Source organism: Coffea arabica, chromosome 7c (genome assembly GCF_036785885.1).
Source record: "Coffea arabica cultivar ET-39 chromosome 7c, Coffea Arabica ET-39 HiFi, whole genome shotgun sequence".
Classification (NCBI taxonomy): Eukaryota; Viridiplantae; Streptophyta; class Magnoliopsida; order Gentianales; family Rubiaceae; genus Coffea; species Coffea arabica.
The window spans coordinates 3902865-3920703 of record NC_092322.1 but is presented as its reverse complement, the minus strand read 5'-3'; the positions used below and the strand labels follow the sequence as shown (position 1 = coordinate 3920703).

Here is a 17839-nt window from a genome sequence, read left to right as displayed (position 1 = left end):
AGAAGCACACGTGCGCTGCCCCATTTGATTTCTTTCACCCTATTCCCATCTCGACCCAGAAACGTACAAACGAAAAACCACAAAATTTCAAGGGGGAAAAGAAAATATAATGGTACGTGGCTTTGGCAAATTTCAATAGCCTAGCTGTGAGCACGATAAACATGATGAGAGTAGTAATTATCTCTCTCTTTTGCCGACGCTAATACTACTCTTTTATCATACATATATTTATTGTTAAGTGTGGTAGCTGTCCATGTACAAAAAACTAGGAGCCGGAGGAATGAATAATATGTGTTGTTTCAAAATCAAAACACCAGGTTTAGTTCCAACTCTTCCAAGCGAAGCGATCAAACACACACACACACACACACACACACAACCTTCTTTCTTCTCTCGACGCTTTGAGGCTGCTCTGCCATCCATCCGTTCGTTATCAGCTACTGCTAAAATAAATAAAGAAAAGATCAATTTCATATGATTTCTTTTTTTGTTAAAATTCCACACACACTTTACAACATTTAATATCATCAGATCCTCCTCCTCCTCCTCCTCCTCCTCCTCCTAACAGTAACGTAACCACTTTGATACAACATGGCACCCACCCATTTTTCCGTGGAACCTAGCAAGTATTTGACAAGAAAATCGTTTGATACTACTCTCATTTCTTTTCTTTTCTTTTCTTTTTTTCCGGAATTTTTATACTTTTCTTTTTCTCTCCTATACCCAAACGAGGCAAAAGGCAAACCCGAGGTATTGAATATCTCAAAAACCCAAAAAAAAAAAAAAAAAAAAAAAGAAAAGAATCTCGACGTCTGCTGCCGATATGCCCCAGATTTTTTTTATAGTACAGAGGGCTTGGCTGTCCATCGTATCATGACGACGACCTGGAAACCGACTCAGCCAGTTTCCCAATTTTCTCCACCAACTCCGGAGACAACTTCTTAGCCGGTTTCCTCTCCTTCTCCGACCGGAAATCGAAACCCAGTGCTTCCGAAACTTCCTCAGAGCTCCACCCAGCTTTCCTGAGCGAATCCGAGAACCGATCCGCTTTCACCAGCAGAGCGTCCATGACCGCCTGATTATCCAACAAAACCATCTCCCCTCCCTCAAAGAACCCCGATGCTGACACCTGCACGATCTCTGACACGTCCGATTCGTCCCACCCTCCTTCCCTCAAAACCGACCCTATTTGCTCCACGTACTCCTCCACCCATTTCGGAATTTCCGACCTGGGCATCTCGAAGTACCTCTCCGGAGACGACGATGACGAGGAAGACGAGTTCGAATTCCGCCGACGTCGATCCACGGCCGCGTCGCTCCAGAACTCCACCCATCTCGGCGTTCTGCCTCCGCCGGCGGCCAGAGCGTCCAGGCTTCTTCTCGAAAAGTTCGTCGACGACGACCCAGCTGACCTCTCACTCACGGATCGTTGTCTGGATAGAATCTGAGGGTCTGAGCTCTGGAACAGCGACGATTCCCTGTCGAAGAAGTCGGAGAGATCAAAACCGCAGCAGAAAATCCGATGCTCATCGACGTAGAATATGGGATTCCCGGCCAAACAAGGATTACAGGGAATGTAACAATGGTTAAAAATGGGGATCAAAAGCGGGGCCCGTTTCAGGGCATTTCTGGCGATCTTGAGCGCCTTTTCCGGGTCCGATGGCCTGGGCCCCCAAGATTTGGACCACAAAGAATTTCGGGCTATGTGAAAGGAGATAGCGGCGATAGGGAGATTAATAGAGGCCCGGAGCTGAAGACGAGACGGCCCGGCAGACCTCCAGTCCGGGAATCCAGGCCCCAGCGGCAACCCAGCTGAGAGAATAGCTTTAAGGTCAGGTGGAAAGCCAAACCCAAACTCCGCTTCGGCCCGTGCAAATTCGGATTCGCTCAAACCGGGTTGGACTTGAACACCCGAGTTCTTCAGATGAGTTAGCACTTTATCAGCTAAGGAAGTGAAGGAGAGGAGGCTGTTACGCGGAGGGAGAGGCGTGGAGGGAGTCGAAGTGGAGGCAGCTGCGGCTGCTCTAGCGGAGAGCCGCCGGAGGCCCGCCACGTGGGCGGGGTTTAGACCGGTCATCCTCCGGTCTACGTCCACCATTGTCAGTGATAGTACAGATGGGCTTTAGGGGCCTCGGAGAAAGAAGGAAAATAAAGAAGAAGAAGAAGAAAAGAAGTAAACAAAAAAAGAAGAATTTGTTCTGGGTTCGAGTTCTTGAAAGTTGGCCGGAGAATGGCTCTTCCTTTTTTTTTTCTTTCTTTAAAACGAAAAAAAAAACATAAAAACTTTGGGAAGACTAGAGACGAAGAAGAAAGAGTGATGATAATAGTGAAGTGGAAATGGAGGAGTTTTATGATTTATGATATGGGGGCGGATGCAAAGAAAGCCGGGATACTTATAAGGAAGGGTAGTGGAGTGGGGCCCCGCTTTTAGATTTTGGTAATTGACATTTTGGTTGAAAGCAGAAAAAGATTTTTAAAAAAAAAATGATAACAAAACAAGCATGAATTGTTGTTTATGTTTGTGAATCATTTGATTGCTGCTGGGATTTTTTATGGGAGTGACTAGTGAGTAATGACAGATTATTGTTAATGATCGATTTATTTATACGAGGATTTGATGGTTAAGATGGATTCTACTTTTATTTTTTATTTTTTCGGGGGTCTTCCCCTCTTGAGGATGTGGACCGCTAAATTGATAATAATATGCGTGTGTGTCTATTTGTTCTGCGAAGAAGTAAAGGGCGGAAAACCGAAAAAGGAAAAAGAAAAGGAGAGAAAAAGACGTTGGCAAACTGCTTGCACACTGAAATGCATGCTCATGCTGGTTGTTATGCAATTATTCGACTCTCTGTAGTCTAATAAGTCTGTGGAGGGCAAATGCAATCCAAAATATTTTTTTAGCAAGGTTTTGAAACCCAAATCATTCATTGTCCCAAAAAAATGAATGGGTTAAGGGTCACCGGTTCAATCGTTGAACTGTTCGCATTAACCTGTGATGTCATAAATATTAAATATCCAAAAAACAAAACAAATATTTGTAGAAATTTAAGTCATATTGTTACCGGTTAAATGTAATCACTTCAATTCTCATTCTCTTATTCAAAGTAGTATTGTTTGTTTAAGATTCAAAAATAGCTTTAATAAGTTAAAGGATTTTAAATAGTATTATTTCATATATTTTTAATCTCCCTAAATTATATGAGTACTAGTTTATATTATAAAAATTGAAACACTTAAAAGGCATTAACAAACAAATGAAATGCAAACTGATTGAACCGGACGGTTCAATTGGTTTAATTGAAAATTGATGCACGCTGATTTTTTAAACATGTTCAAACCAAAAAGAAGGCCGATCAATGATTCAATCGGTTCGACCGATCAGTCCAGAATGGGTTTTAAAACATTATTGATTTTTAATATTCTATTAGTATGATTCCAGATGAGCATTCATATTACTTTAGTAAATCTTTAAGCTTTCTTTCCAATTTTTTTTTTTTATATATATATAAAAGCGAGGAGTAAATCTTTGTGCTTCGAAACTTTATGCTACGGAGGGAAAGTAGTGAAAATATCAAGGCCAAGATAAATGGATAAATGTTTCCTTTCATTCGTTATCGCCAGTATAAATTGTGTGAATTAGAACGTGGGTTGGGGAACTACTAAAAATCATGAGAATTATGCCTTTAAAGTGCAATTGGCATGAATGATTAATTCTTATCTAATGACAGCAAGTGGTACAAACTTACTTACTTATTCTGGTCCACTTGTACCTGTAGCCCGTAGGATCTTTTAGAAATCGCGTACTCTCTCTCTCCCTCTCTGTCTCTCTCTCAAGTACGTGTTTTTCCGCGTATATAGAAAGATTCTTTCTTCTTGCTGTCCGGCTGTTAAAAAAACAAAGAGAGAGAGAGAGAGAGAGAGAAGCAAGGAATGGAAATTACTATACAAAGATGCTAAAAAAAAATGAAAAATGAAAAAACTATTCCAGAAGCCAGCAAAACGTGAAGTATCTGGATCAGATCGAGGTGCTTAAGCATCAGTTCATACCAGTCTATTTATCTTCAAAAATACTTTGAATTGATTTAAAGATTTTGTATATCGACAGAACACCAAACACAGATAAAAAAAATTCCAGGATGAAGTTTTACCTTTTTTTTTTTTTGGGGGAAATCTCGAATTGGTTTTGATTGATTAGCAAGTGGGAAGACAAAAAACCAATTGCGCTTATTCAAAGGTAGCTTTAATTCAGCTCACAAAGTACGCACTATAGATTTCTTACTTCTTCTACACCAAACAATGCCTTGCTACCACTTTCTTTGAACGTTAAGTCGAGGATTTGAACCTCAACTCCAATGGAAAAAATTCAAAGATGGAGATGTTAGAGCAATTATTTGATCCAGTCTAATATGTATACCTGCTAATTCTTAATACAATTTCTTTAGATTTTTTTCCTCTAAAATAGAATAGATTAGGTTATAAGAATATTATTGTATCCAGAAAAAAAAAATAAAGTACATTACATTTGGTGGTATTAATTATATATCTATATCTTGGTGACTATTTACACAAAACGAATCACTTTTGCTCAATAAATAAGTCGTTTGCTACTAGTACTTAATAGACGGCACATCAATTTTTTCTTATTATTATTATTCTTAAACGGATAGAGTAACTCGAGATAAAATAAAAAAAAGAAGGTAGATATGTAACATAGGTTTGATAAAAATAAGGCAGTTTAGTCATTCAATTCATTCTTTGGAAATTATTCTGATATAACATAGGAATTGAATCAAATGCGAAAAATCATTTCAATATTACAAACGGCCGATCAAAATGGTGTCATTTCAATACTACAACGTTTGGTTGTACTTATGATTTCAACCGCCGGCCTCCATAATTTATTTCTGTTCTGTTTCGTTTAGGAGATGAAGTCACATGAAATCAAACAGTAGCTCTACTTTTCTAAAATTCACGTATATATGTTCAAGCATTTTATATGTGCTCTGGCCATCAGTATCTTCTTTTATTTTTATGTTTTGCCTGCCATGAATACCTTCGGTTCCCACAAGTCACCGGTCAACCACCGTTTGCCTGCCAACTGAGAAGGTACCTCTCATGATCGAGTTCATATTCATTACCAGCCTAAAATTAAATGTCGACAAGTTACAAAGAATTTCAGAACCAAAATAAAAGTAAAATATATGGACCTCAGCTCTCCTCAATTTCCCTGCTATCCATTCTATTGCGATCGAGCTAACTGCTAATAAATTAAGTTTGTGATTAGGAGTAACGGTCATGAATTCGACCCCAAGCACGTGATATAACGCTGACAACTTCATACATTTCCAGTTTTTAATCTTCATCTGCCAAGGTCTCGAGGAGAATATATATATATATATATATATATATATATATATATACATATATATATTTTGCCCTCTTCTTTTGGATGAAGTTAATTGCTGGTTGACTTGGATAATTTTGGGCTAACATGTGCATATCACCTTAAAATTCGGAGCTTAATCAAATTTGGCTGGCCGGTGGTTCATTCCAAAACATGTATTTGATTTGATCCCTAATTAATTAAAGACTACAGATCATATGGTTAGTCAATCTTCTGACCGCTAACTTTTCTTCTCTTACGTTTCAGCACCTTTAAGGTTGTGTTTGGATTGCATTTTCCATCATTTCTCATGGAAAAAATTACTACTACGAAAAAAGATGAATTGCAGATGGTAACCACTTATATTTCGATCACACAGGTCACTTATCCTCGATGCAAGCATACATAATAGACACGTACGTACGTCTTGGATTCAAACGTTGGTGTATGGATCAGGGTTGTAAGGGATTGATTGAGTGGGAGGATAGCTGCCTCCAAGACTGTACTGTATTGTATTGTTTCGTATACAATCGTTGTTGATGCAAGTGAACTTTGAAACAAATGGAACCTTTTTTTTTTTTTTTGTGGAAGAATTATGAAGGCAAAAGCTCAAATCCCTGGTCTGCCACGGACGACACAAGGCGGTGACGAAGCATGACCTATGTGGACGCATTTCTCTAGCTAATATCTTAAACAGGATCAAAGAAGAAGGCTGCATGCACACCTTCACCACAAACTCCCCCCGCGAGACAGAGAAAATAATGCAAGGGGTCGGCTAATTAATTACGAAAAAGAAATGGTCAATCCAAAGAGAAAATCTTTGTTACGTGGGACTTAGATTTGTAGGAGGAAGAGGAGAGCAGCAGGGACCGAGCAAGCATGGCTTCTCACTTTCACGGAGACCTACAACTACAAAAGTCCAGGAAATGTCATTAACGGTCTTGGTAATGTGGGAACCAGCTGCCCACGGGAGCATGCTACGTAGAAAAGACTGGGATGGAAAACCAGTTTTCTTGTCCCTGGAATAAGTGGGCAAAAATTGGGTTGGGGGGTCCATGCATGTTCGTCTTCAGCAAAGAAAACTCACGTACTCTTGTCATTTTAAAATTAAATTTCAACGACTGTTGACTATTGAGCAAGCAAGCATATATATATATATATATATATATATATATATAGTAGGCAGCATTGCTTTCATTTCATGTCCGGATCTCACAAGCTTAGCTTGCTCCCATAATTTCTGTCTAGTCAAGTCGTGTTTCCTTTGCTGGTGACCTTTTCTTCTCCCATAATGCCTTGCAAAGATGGCGATCGCTCGGGAATGATACATATACATATACATTAGGTTGCGCATTTAATCAAAAACAGATTACACGCGTATTAATGCTTGCTTCTTTCTTAGGAGTAATTACTATTAAGAATTGAAGAGCGAACAATAACGCTTTTAAAAAGATATAAAGATGATTCACTAAGAAGCTTTTGATCTCACTAAAACCGATCATTGGAACATCTCTGCACGGATAAAGATCATTGGGTTCTTGATATCTTCTTGCTAGCCAGCCAAACACAGTACAATTTGTGGGTACAGCAAACTTAAACGACAGGTATCAAGCAAAATCACATGACCTCCAATCCAATCATTAGTTAGTTCTAACTTGCAGGCCTGAATTAACTTTTGTGATGCAACTTATTCCTGGTTTGTACTCTTTCACAAACCGGCTTCTTCGTCGGAAACCTCCATTCGGATACTTCTTCATCCCTTTTTTTTTTTTTCAGAAAATAAAAAAAATGTTATGCTTCATGGGGATGCTTGCTCCAAAGTAGACGCAAATGATTGAATTACAGTCATACAAGTAATAGATATGCATGAGATTAGAGCTTAACTGGCATGGACCTATGAGGTGATGACCTCAGCCTGACGCCTCCATTTGTGTGTTGTGTCTGTGTGATTGAGATGGAGGCATGAGCAATATATATAATCATAGGTGTAAACTTAATTAAATCTGCATTGAATTGAAGAAAAAAGGAAAGTGATTTGTTTGGGATCTAAGTTGCTGCAAGGGGCCCTAAGGATTATAACAAGAGAGGAGGTTGCATGTTTACTACGATAGAATCATTCGGTAGGGTAGATACTAGCGTCTTATTATATATATATAGTCACAAATAGCAGCATTAGAGATTTCATTTCATACGAGAAGAGAGATTATATATATATATATATATATATTATTTATCGAAGAGAGATTCACCATCCCATGTGCTTCCCATCAACCTCCTTATAATTAAAAATTGTTCCAAAATCGGTTGTCTACGTGCTTAAAGAAATAATAATTATTGGCCACAGCTTAACCAGAGGTATATATATATATATATATATATATATATATAGACACACACAGAGACACGCACGCACGAATGGAGTGCAGTATAAAGCTGCACAATCTTTGAGAATTAATTAATCTAAAGAGCCCTTTTTGAAAGCTAATATTATTGATTGATAAAATAAAATTAGAGGTAGTGTGATATTTCAAGTTAGTCGGTGGGGTATGGAAAGATTAATGGTATGGTTCTCCAAGTAAATTGAAAAGGAAATGGCACTCTCCGTTACTACTTGATAAGCAATCAACAAAATTCTGAAACAACAAACGGTTTTTAAAGTTGCTTTTCCATATTCAATAAAATGATTTCCCATGGAGAGGGAGGGCGAGCGAGCCAGCCACGGGCATGTCCTTGTCGAGTCGACTTGGGAACTCATTCCTCGATCCGGTGGGATGTGGATCCCACATTTGTAGTAATAGTTTTATATGGGATTAGGATTAGGCGGGCGTAGGGTGGTTTAGGATTTAGGATTTAGGATTAGGATGGGAAGGTCGCCGGCCTAAAACCTCTGCAGCCAGCCACTCGAAAGCAAAAGAGACTAAAGTAGCATGGAAGGAAGCCCCTCGTGTGGTGATTAAACTTTTGATATCGTCTAACCTATAGATGATAGCTACGACGGAGAGCTTTTCGAGTTGAGGAGGTTTGTGAACCAAAATAAAGTGCGAAAATGGAAAGTTAAAAAGGAGAGAAGAGCATCTCTTTCATTTTCATGGAGGTCATTCGATGAGTGAGCGTGAATCAGAGGCATAAAGCAATGTTCCGCCGGCGAGATTTGCTTTCTGCAAAATCCGTGGCCAACACGGGATGCTTGAGATGCGAAGTTAACTTGGAACCATGAAAAGACAAAACGGATTAGAAAGACCTCAAACGACCGATTCTCTTTCAAGTCATTCACGTTGGGCTCCCAACTCTCCTTCTTCCCACTTTTTTGCCCCCCTTCATTGACGTTACTACTGAGTACTGATGGTTTAAACGATTCGCACTTCCAATCTACCGTCAACAAGCTCTCGAGAGTAAACAAAATTTAACCGATACAACTTTTACCACTTCCAATTCCCCCACCTGTATCACTTTAGTTATTACCCGTTTATGGCTGCGAACAGATATTCACAGGGAAATTTCATTAGCTATACACTCTAATTACTTCAGTTAATACATTTAAAGGGGAAAAGAAAAATAAGAGAATCCCAAATGGATGAATTTTTCAACTCAAACCACACTCCAACATAGACACTAGCACATAATGATCTGCAGCCCAAACCATCTTCCATCCCTTTTCAACATTAATCTTCAGTATCTTGATCGCCTTCTTGCCCTGTGCAACACCCAGAATTATGCAAGCGAGTAAACATCAAAATTCCACTGCACAAAAAAAAAAAAATGAAAGCAGTTAACATACCGAGGTGAGCCAGAGCGAGATATAGAGCGCGAGTGAGAACGCGAGCTAGAGTAAGAGCGGGATTGTGAACGTGAACGTGAATGTGAATGCGAATGCGGCGAGGAGGAGGAGGAGCCCGACAGAGAACGGGAGCGGGAGCGAGAGCGACGTTGTTGAGAATCCCCACCTCTGCTTCGACTTCTACTTCGACGATACCTTCTGTTGAAGAACAGAAAACTTATTTAGAGAACCGAAGTAGGAAATATTCCAACCACCAAGAAAACGAGATGAAAACCAAATTACCACAACAACTCATCTAACTGGAAAAGGTTAACAGCATGGATGCTTTAAAAAAAATATATGCGTGAAGAGTATTTCTCCCTTCCTACTTCCAACCCCTAAAAAACCGAAACCTAACATTTTGTATAGTTTGTAATAGATAGCTTTAAATAGCTTGTTTCAGTTGCTTTTTAAAGCAAAATGATGTTTCAGTAGCTCTCATTCCGTTTTTAACCTCTTGAGCTTATTAGAGCTGATCCTAGGAGGCAGCATGGAGGAACTAATAATAGCTTTTGCCTATGCAACTTAAACAAAAGTTTCAACTTCTGAAACAACTTTATTATGCATCACTTTTCTTAAGCAGCTTTCTTAGGGCTGCAGCAAAAGAGAATATAGACTACCATAGCTTTCAGATATATAACCCAGTTGACGCTTCATATTCGTAATGCTCAATTCAATTATATCTGAAACATACTTTCTTTGAGTGCCTGACTTCCCAGGTAGAACAAGGGACCGTACAAAGACATCTAGAAAACTAGTAAAGATTCAAATTAACATGGATGACAAAAAGCTAAACCAATATGCCACCATTGGATTCAAAGACATCTAGAAAACTAGTAAAGATTCAATAAAAGCTACGATACCACCATTGGATGACAAAAGTAGCTAAACCAAGAAACAAAGGACAGAAGGCAACAGAAATGCAATAAAGATTTAAGCATGACTACATATTCTGTGGAGCTACACCTTCCTGACAAATTAACACTTTTCCAAAGTACTGCATGTCGCACATGTTGCCATGTGGCTTAAAAGCTGCATAGCTTGATATTAAACACAAATAGCAGTACACACTACCTGGAAGGAGATCGGCTGTAGCTTCTACTTCGACTGCGATGACGATATCGACTAACACGACTTGTTTCTGCAAGTTTTTCAAGCCTCTGTCGTTCCTGTTCTCTTTTCTTAGCCATTTCAACGGCTGTATCTTTTTTAACTGCAAAAAGAACCAGTTATGCCACCAGGAAAAAAAAAAAGAAAAGAAAAAGTCCACACCATTGATCAAAGGTAAAATTTTTGTGTTCTTTCGAGAAAAGATAATGCAGGCTGTGAACTCAAATTAAAGTTCAACATATACTTTCCACACAATTGCACATGAACTTTTTGTCCATATGCTATATAACAAGGGAGGATGAAAATTAATTACTTTGTTTGTTTAGTTGCTTGCTCATAATCCGTTTTAGCCGCTCTTGTGGTGTTTCCTTCTTCTCCACCTGTTGCTTAGTGAGGCTGCCACTGCTAGTTGCCTTGCTTAATTTGGCTAATGCTGAGGATGTGCTGCCAAGCAAACAAATGAAACGCTGAACATTCACAGTTTTACCATGAACATGCATGTCCATTGATTACACATGCCAACATAAAAGTATAATTAAGAATTCCAGCAATAGCTTTTAGTACCTTGCTGGTGGTTTCAACAATTTGGCATTTTTTTCCTTGTCAAGAGATACACCAGATGCAGGATCTACATGGAGGGCCTCAAGTATGCGACCAGATGATGGCCTGCATGAAATCAGAAACATTAGCGAATTCCTTTGTAACATCCTGGTAACTGGGATACAGTCATATTATGTTAATTCAGGGGAAAATGTGCTTCAGAAAGGAAGCTTCCTTCCCTCTCCCTCTTGGCAGTTATGCTGATAACCCTAAGAAGTGATCTATTCTAAACCACATAAGTTTGTCTGAGGTAACAAAATGGACGATAAGCTGCAGCAGAGAAAAACTGTCCAATATCTTTGCAAGAATTAAAGGTCGAGTGCTCCGACCGGTTCAGTGCATCAGCTTGGGTTGGAGGAGATGGTGGTGGAGAATATCCTTCAAATTTTGGTTCGTTTCCATCAGACCCTCCAAACTCTGTTATATACTCTATCTTAGGAGCTCTATCTTTGCTTCGATGAACATCATCAGAATGCATTCCACGAGCATTGCGCCTTGAGTGGGAAGGTGAGTAAGATCTAGACCTTGACCTTGACCTGACAAAATAATACAGGTTTACTAGTATTGCATAAGTACCACTTCATTCAAAAGTACGACATCACCATAAGCATAAACTCACCGTCTAGAACGTGAATAAGCTTCATAAGTAGGGCTTCTTCTGGACTCGCTGAAAATTGCAAGCAAAGGATATAACAAACACAATCCAATATAAGAACTTCTCCCTTTGATCCTTATTCCAATAACTACACAAAAAGAAATTCAGGGTGCTCACCGGTAAGGATCACGGTGAAGTACTCTAGTACCAGTAATGCGAGATGCTTCTCTTTCCCTTTCTCTTTCCATCTGAGAAGCCTTTCTTCTTTCCTTCCGACTCAGCTTCCTCTGCAAAATCCAATGTTATCAGGAGAGACTGAAAGATATATCCATATATTGCATCCTTCTATCATAACCCAAGCTTTTGGAAAACTTACAATTGCAGGATCTCCCTTGATAACTTCTTTCTGCCTCCTTTCTTCTTCTTTAGCCTTCTTATCCATGTATACAAGCCATCCATAGCGCTTAACACCAAATTCCTTTGCAATTGACTCCATTCCCACATCATTGCTGTCATCACTGTTAAACTCATCATCATCTTCATCGTCTTCATCTTCATCCTCTTCCTCACCATCTGAGTCGTGGGTTTCCTCTTTCCCATCTCCATCATAAGAGAAACCAACTTGTGAATATGACCCCTTGTTTGCCACTGGCTGGGGAGGATGAGATCTATATCATTTGGAAAACAATACACACATCAAAAATACTTAAATACAAAGTAAACGTGTACATAAATAACTAGAATCATGACATTGCAGCTTCACAATTCGAGATATATACAGCTGCTTACAGAGTTACCATAAAGAACTCCTGCCCACGTTTGAAAAAAGTTTATTGTTGTAATAAAGTTCTATCAAAAGATCCACTAAGAAACATGCCAACCAACATTAATTACAGAATAAATACAAAAATCAAAAGTTTCACTATTTTCAATGGACTCAAAACCCAAGGTCACTACAATAACTCAACATTTCACAATATTACTGAACACATAACCGGTCATACAAACCAGTATAGCCAAATTCTTTTTCAGCATGCCCCTTCATCCCTTCTTGTTTTCCTTTCTTATCCCGTAGTCAAAGATTATTGGTACCAGTAGCAACTTTGAATTTCTCACAATGGTACAGCAAAAGAAAGGTCTATATCCTCAAAGGAACTAACTAAGCGCATAATTGTAAGTCACGATGATGTTGCAGGCAAATACAGTAGACAAATAAACTTGAACCTGTCTGATCCAAAAGGGTTGATCTTAGCCTCAATCTCTTGATCAACATGTTGCAAAGCTTCATCATCGGCAACTGTCAGTAGGAAGTGTTAGCTCAAAGAAGTGCAGTAAGTTGTCATCTTTTGACTGGATGTGGTATCCAACACTAAGAACAATGGAGAGCATAGCATGAATTCACTACTTTGCATAATTGAATCCCAAAGGACAGAAAAATTTGAAGGTTGACATATGCTATTTATAATGCCATATATTTAATAGATCATCAAAAATTCCAAAAAGTACCGACATCCTCTACGCCGATGCTTAATTAAATCCCGATAACGCTCAAAATTAACAAACTCTTCTAATTCTTCCTCTTCTTCAGACTTCTCAGGAACCCGAATATGTCTCGAACTAGAATCTCTAATAAAATCAAGCAAAGCACGACCATCAAATCTGTTAACAAGGAATTAGATCAGTTAGACCAGTAAATACGCAGTCCAGCTTGTCAACCCCATTCCTACTTAGCAAAAATAGTCAGATCACAAAGTTTTAAGTACCTGTCAATCAAAATATCCTGCTTTCCGTTCCACGGAATCCTGGTCAAAAGGACAGCATAAAGGTTAGATTTATGTCATAAGTCAAAATGATCAAGTCAGAAACAACCTGAAGTACTTTGCATACACAAAGTAAAGAACCAAAGAAAAGAAGCTTCAAAAAATAAACTCCCTCCCGCATTGATATGCATATTTTGATATAAACCAAGCTTCCAGAAACACACCTAGACAATTTATTTACTAAAGCAGTATCCTTTAGTCGAAAACAGAAGCTATGGTAGAACTTCTTTCCAAGATAGGTCAAGGCCACCTAATTTACAAAGCAAACGCAAAATAGGTACAAAGGTCCAACAATACATACTAATATACTATCCCTTTTCAATTTCTTAACACAGCACAACATGCAGTTCCCAACTCTCATAGTTTCACCAGTCACCAACTCACATAGACCACCACGCGCACCAGGGCATTACTCGAATCTGCCAACTTTCACATTCAACAAATGACATCCACAGCCACACACAAAATATAACGCTAATCTAATACAAATATAGAAAAAATATATTCCACTTTCCAGTTACCAAATCCTTAGAAACGTAAAAGAAAACATAAAACTGCTCGCTATATGCAGGAATTCAATAAGGGGAAATTGTAGTCCTAGGAGAAATGAGAATATAATAAGAGTAAATGATTCATACAGGCCCTGCTGATCCTGGGTGGCGTGGTAGAGAGCATCGTCACGATAGATACGGCAGCGAGATCCGACGGCTTGGATAGACTGCTGCGGGTCGCCGCGCCTCTTAGCCAGGTAGACAGCGCGTCTCTGGGCCCGCTTCCGAGCCGCGTCCATCATGTCATGTACCTTTTTCTCCGACCGCCTCGCTTCGTGCCACATAATTCCGATCAAATCGGTTATCACAGTCACCTTCCGGCCCCAAGTTCCCGGTTTGATGGTAACTCTTTTGTTCTTTCAATTGGGAATCAGAAACCCTAATCCCCGGGAGTCATTTTAAGCAGTCATACATGGGAGTAAGGAAGAAGTGAAGAACAATGAGAAAATCTGCGAACAATTGTCAGTGTGTGTGTACAATAAGCTAGCGGAAGCTGAGGACGAGACCCGGATTTAGATAAGCTGCAGGCCCGTGTATACCTGCGAAAGCGTAGTATAATTTTATTGGATTGGGTTCTAATTTTGTGTTCGCATAGCTCACAGGCCCACCCAAACATGTTCTGTTTCTTACCCGTCCCAGAAATGAGCGGGTACTCGATTAAGGTAGGATCGAGTCAACGGACACTCGTCCGTCTAACTTATCATTTAATTATTTAATTATTTTATACTAATTTAATTTTACATCTTTTATATTCATTTAAAACTTAATAAATATTTTTTTTCAAAAAAAATCTCTTCCCAAGAAACAAATGTGTGAATAGAATACAAGAAAAATGAAAAAATTTAAAATAATTCAAAATTAATGAAAATTTAAAATAAGTGGTACCTTTTTTAAATGTATATTCTACATTAATTAAACTTTTTTCCAAAAAATAAGATCATGACCTCTATAAATGGATTTTGTCAACAAACTATAGTTTTCCATATTTTTAATGTAATTTGTTCAATGAAATTACTTATTTAACTCCAAAAAATATTGGCCCCGTTTGGCAAATGAGTTTTTTTTGTCACTATCTAAAATTTTATTATAATTTACTCTAGAAGGTGTAGGAAAAATTTTTAAGATAGAAAACTTTTTTTCCCCTTTTTTTTTCCTTTTTCTCTTTCTCTCTCTATCTTTCTTTATTTTTCTTTCTTTTATTTTCTCCCCTCTCTTTTTCATATCTCTCTCCCTCCCCTCCCCCCCTCCATTGGAAGCTGTAGCAACAACAACAACAATTTTTTTCTTGCATTTTGCTCTCTCTTCCTCTTCCCCTTCTATTCCCTTCTTTCCCTCCCCTTCCCCACCACCTCTCCCTCCCTCGCCCCCGATAGCAACAGAATTTTTTTTTTTGCTCTTTCGCTCTCTCTCTCTTCCCCTCGTTTCCTTTTCTCCTTCCCTTTCCTCTTTCCCTTTTCTCCCTTCTTTCCCGCCACCCTCCCTCTCCCTCCTGCGCAGATTGGGCGACCTAATCTGGCCGTGCGGCCAAATTGCACAGGAGGGAGGGATAGGGTAGCGAGAGAATAAAATGAGAGCGAAAGAGGTGGCAGGGAAGAGAAGAGAAGAAAGAAAGAGGGGAGGGAATGAGAGAAGGGAAAAGAGAAAAAAAAAACACGTATCTTTGCCGGCATCAGATGAAGTAATCAGCGTTGAAGGTGATGGTGGGTTGATGTGGAGGAGGAAAAGGAGAAATGTAGGAAGAGAATTTTTTTTTTGTGTTTTGGGTATTTTAAAACATGTAGTTTAAAAATTTCGAGAAATTTTTTGAGATTATTGTAATTAAAATTGTTAAAAAACTAGTATGAAATAAATTTGGCCAAAAATTCATTTGCCAAACAAACCCATTATTTGTAGCATATGTATAAAAATAAATAATAAAAAATATATATGCGGGAGGATCAAGTGCCTGTGAGTTTTTAATCATGTAACCCTAACCTAACTGCATATGAGTTGGTGCTAGATTTTTTTTCAACCCGATCAAATATGACAGGTTTTCGGGTATTTTTGCTCACCCTTAATGTTGGCTCTTCAAAAGTCTGTGACCAAACCCAATGAAGTTTAAGATCCTTGTCTTCACATATTTCAGGTCAAATTAAATAAAAAACAACTATACAAACTAGTGATGAGGCACATCTAATGTGTGTGCAATTTAGAAACAATCACTTTTTATATGGAAGAATTTATATAAAAATTTTCATAAATGAAAAAAATAAACTTTGATGGTTTAAAAAATTTTTAATAGAATTTTAATTAATTTGATGGTGTCAATATTTGTGGGTGGTTATGGGTGAAAATTAGTTGTTGTTACATCCGTTTGCTATATGCGCAACATGCAATCAGACGGTAGAGTTATAATTTAGTGATTTGTAAGTAGGGGTGCTGTCGACTCGAGGCAAAATAACTAAGATCGAGCTTGAACTCAAGCTCGACATCAATTTATGGAACTCGAGCTCGACATCAATTTATGGAACTCGAGCTCGAGTTTAATTAAATGTAATTAATTCAAATCAAGCTCAATCGAGCTTATTCGAGCTCAATCAAGCCTAATCAAGCTCAAGTAATAAAAATTAATATTTTATATATAAATTTAAATAAAGGATATTATTGACATTTCACAATAATAAAAATTAAAATATATATTATAAAAAACTCGATAGAGCTCGTCGAACTCTCAAGTATTATATTTTCAAACTCGAACTCGACTCGATAGCTCTAACGAGAAGCTCGAACTCGAGCTTGGTCAACCGATCTCGAGCTCGAGTTGCTGACCAAGTAACTCGTGAGCTCGAGCCGAGTTACTTGGTTCAGCTCCAGCCCTATTTTGTAAGGATAAAGTTGAAAATTTAAGAAGGGACGAAAAAAAAGTTTATACTAAATCCAAGATTCTCCCATTATCCATCTTTTATTACCTATATGTTTTAACTTTTTAGCAGTTTGCTAAGATCTCAAATGTAGAGCGTTCCAATTTAAATTTTTATTGGTGTTAAAGCCACAACCTATATTTTATTTCCACAAAAAATTTTAAATGAAAATTTCAATTTGCCCTTCTCAAGATCAAGCCCAAATGCAAAGGGCAATCTAATTTTTTAGCACAAATCACCGGGTAAATAAAATTTAGGCTGTGACAATATCATTTGTCCTCTCAAAATCATAGCTTCAATAAGCCAACAGGTAATGTTGCAACGCAAGTGTGTTTGGATAGAGTATTATTTGAAATAATTACTGTAGTACTTTTTGTGATTTAATATATGTGAGATAAAAAGTAGTTGAGAATATAAAAATGTGAATTTGAAAATGTGTTTATGATGCAAGCGAAATATTATTTGAAATAATTTGACAATCCAAACACAACAATAATAATATTTAAAGACCACAGAGCTATTGTCTCAAGGAAATTAGGCTTGGTCGAGGTGGGTGCCTTCCGACTTCGATTAAATTTTGTGCTGAAAGTTACATATTATTTTGTATCCTTGCGTATGCATAGAAAACAAATACTTTGCGCCGGCAATCAAGCATCAGACGTCTTATTATACATATTTCCAGTAATGTCTGATTGCAATCATTCTTATACATATTTCCTGATTGCGTGTAAACAACATGTTTGCGGCCCAAGAAGATAATCTTCCGCCGAACCATACGCTAGTCTTTTGCGTCCTGTACTTGCGTTGTTCTACCACTGATTATAATAATTGGCCCTGGAATTGGGACTCCGAATATTCCTAGTGTCGATGTATTTATATTCCTCACTATTGTTATTTTGGCGCAACGGATCTTCTGTCCCATATCCCGTGTCATTCTCTGTCTCACTTTTTATTATATTGCTATTTGTCCTTCATAAATATCATGTTTTAATTCTTTTTTGCTTTCTTAAGATCCAATAACTATTAATTGAGTAATACACAAAATTTAACAAACTCAAAAAAT

At 38.1% G+C, this 17839-nt stretch overlaps 2 protein-coding genes across 2 annotated transcripts; both read right to left on the bottom strand.

Moving 5' to 3' along the window:
- Nucleotides 1-256: 256 nt before the first annotated feature.
- On the bottom strand, nucleotides 257-2347 carry LOC113698155 (uncharacterized). Its single transcript, XM_027217861.2, has one exon. It carries the CDS (start codon nucleotides 2096-2098, stop codon nucleotides 872-874), a length of 1227 nt encoding a protein of 408 aa, XP_027073662.1. The 5' UTR covers nucleotides 2099-2347; the 3' UTR covers nucleotides 257-871.
- Nucleotides 2348-8868: 6521 nt separating this feature from the next.
- Nucleotides 8869-14464, bottom strand: LOC113698446 (uncharacterized). The gene is made up of 13 exons (XM_027218268.2): nucleotides 13964-14464; nucleotides 13269-13307; nucleotides 13016-13164; nucleotides 12730-12802; nucleotides 11882-12173; nucleotides 11683-11792; nucleotides 11530-11577; nucleotides 11240-11446; nucleotides 10875-10976; nucleotides 10624-10754; nucleotides 10275-10413; nucleotides 9162-9359; nucleotides 8869-9077 (listed from the first exon to the last, which is right to left on the bottom strand). Exons 1-13 carry the CDS (start codon nucleotides 14158-14160, stop codon nucleotides 9053-9055), a joined length of 1710 nt encoding a protein of 569 aa, XP_027074069.2. The 5' UTR covers nucleotides 14161-14464; the 3' UTR covers nucleotides 8869-9052.
- Between the last annotated feature and the right edge of the window lie 3375 nt (nucleotides 14465-17839).

Bases quoted from the DNA above. Each gene is read 5' to 3' on its own strand.
- LOC113698155 (XM_027217861.2), bottom strand. From the start codon at position 2,098: ATGGTGGACGTAGACCGGAGGATGACCGGTCTAAACCCCGCCCACGTG.
- LOC113698446 (XM_027218268.2), bottom strand. From the start codon at position 14,160: ATGTGGCACGAAGCGAGGCGGTCGGAGAAAAAGGTACATGACATGATG. The intron at 11,447-11,529 runs GTGAGTTTATGC...TTATTTTGTCAG, and splicing joins GCTTATTCACGTTCTAGACG to GTCAAGGTCAAGGTCTAGAT. The intron at 10,414-10,623 runs GTAATTAATTTT...TTCTTTTTGCAG, and splicing joins CAAGCAACTAAACAAACAAA to TTAAAAAAGATACAGCCGTT.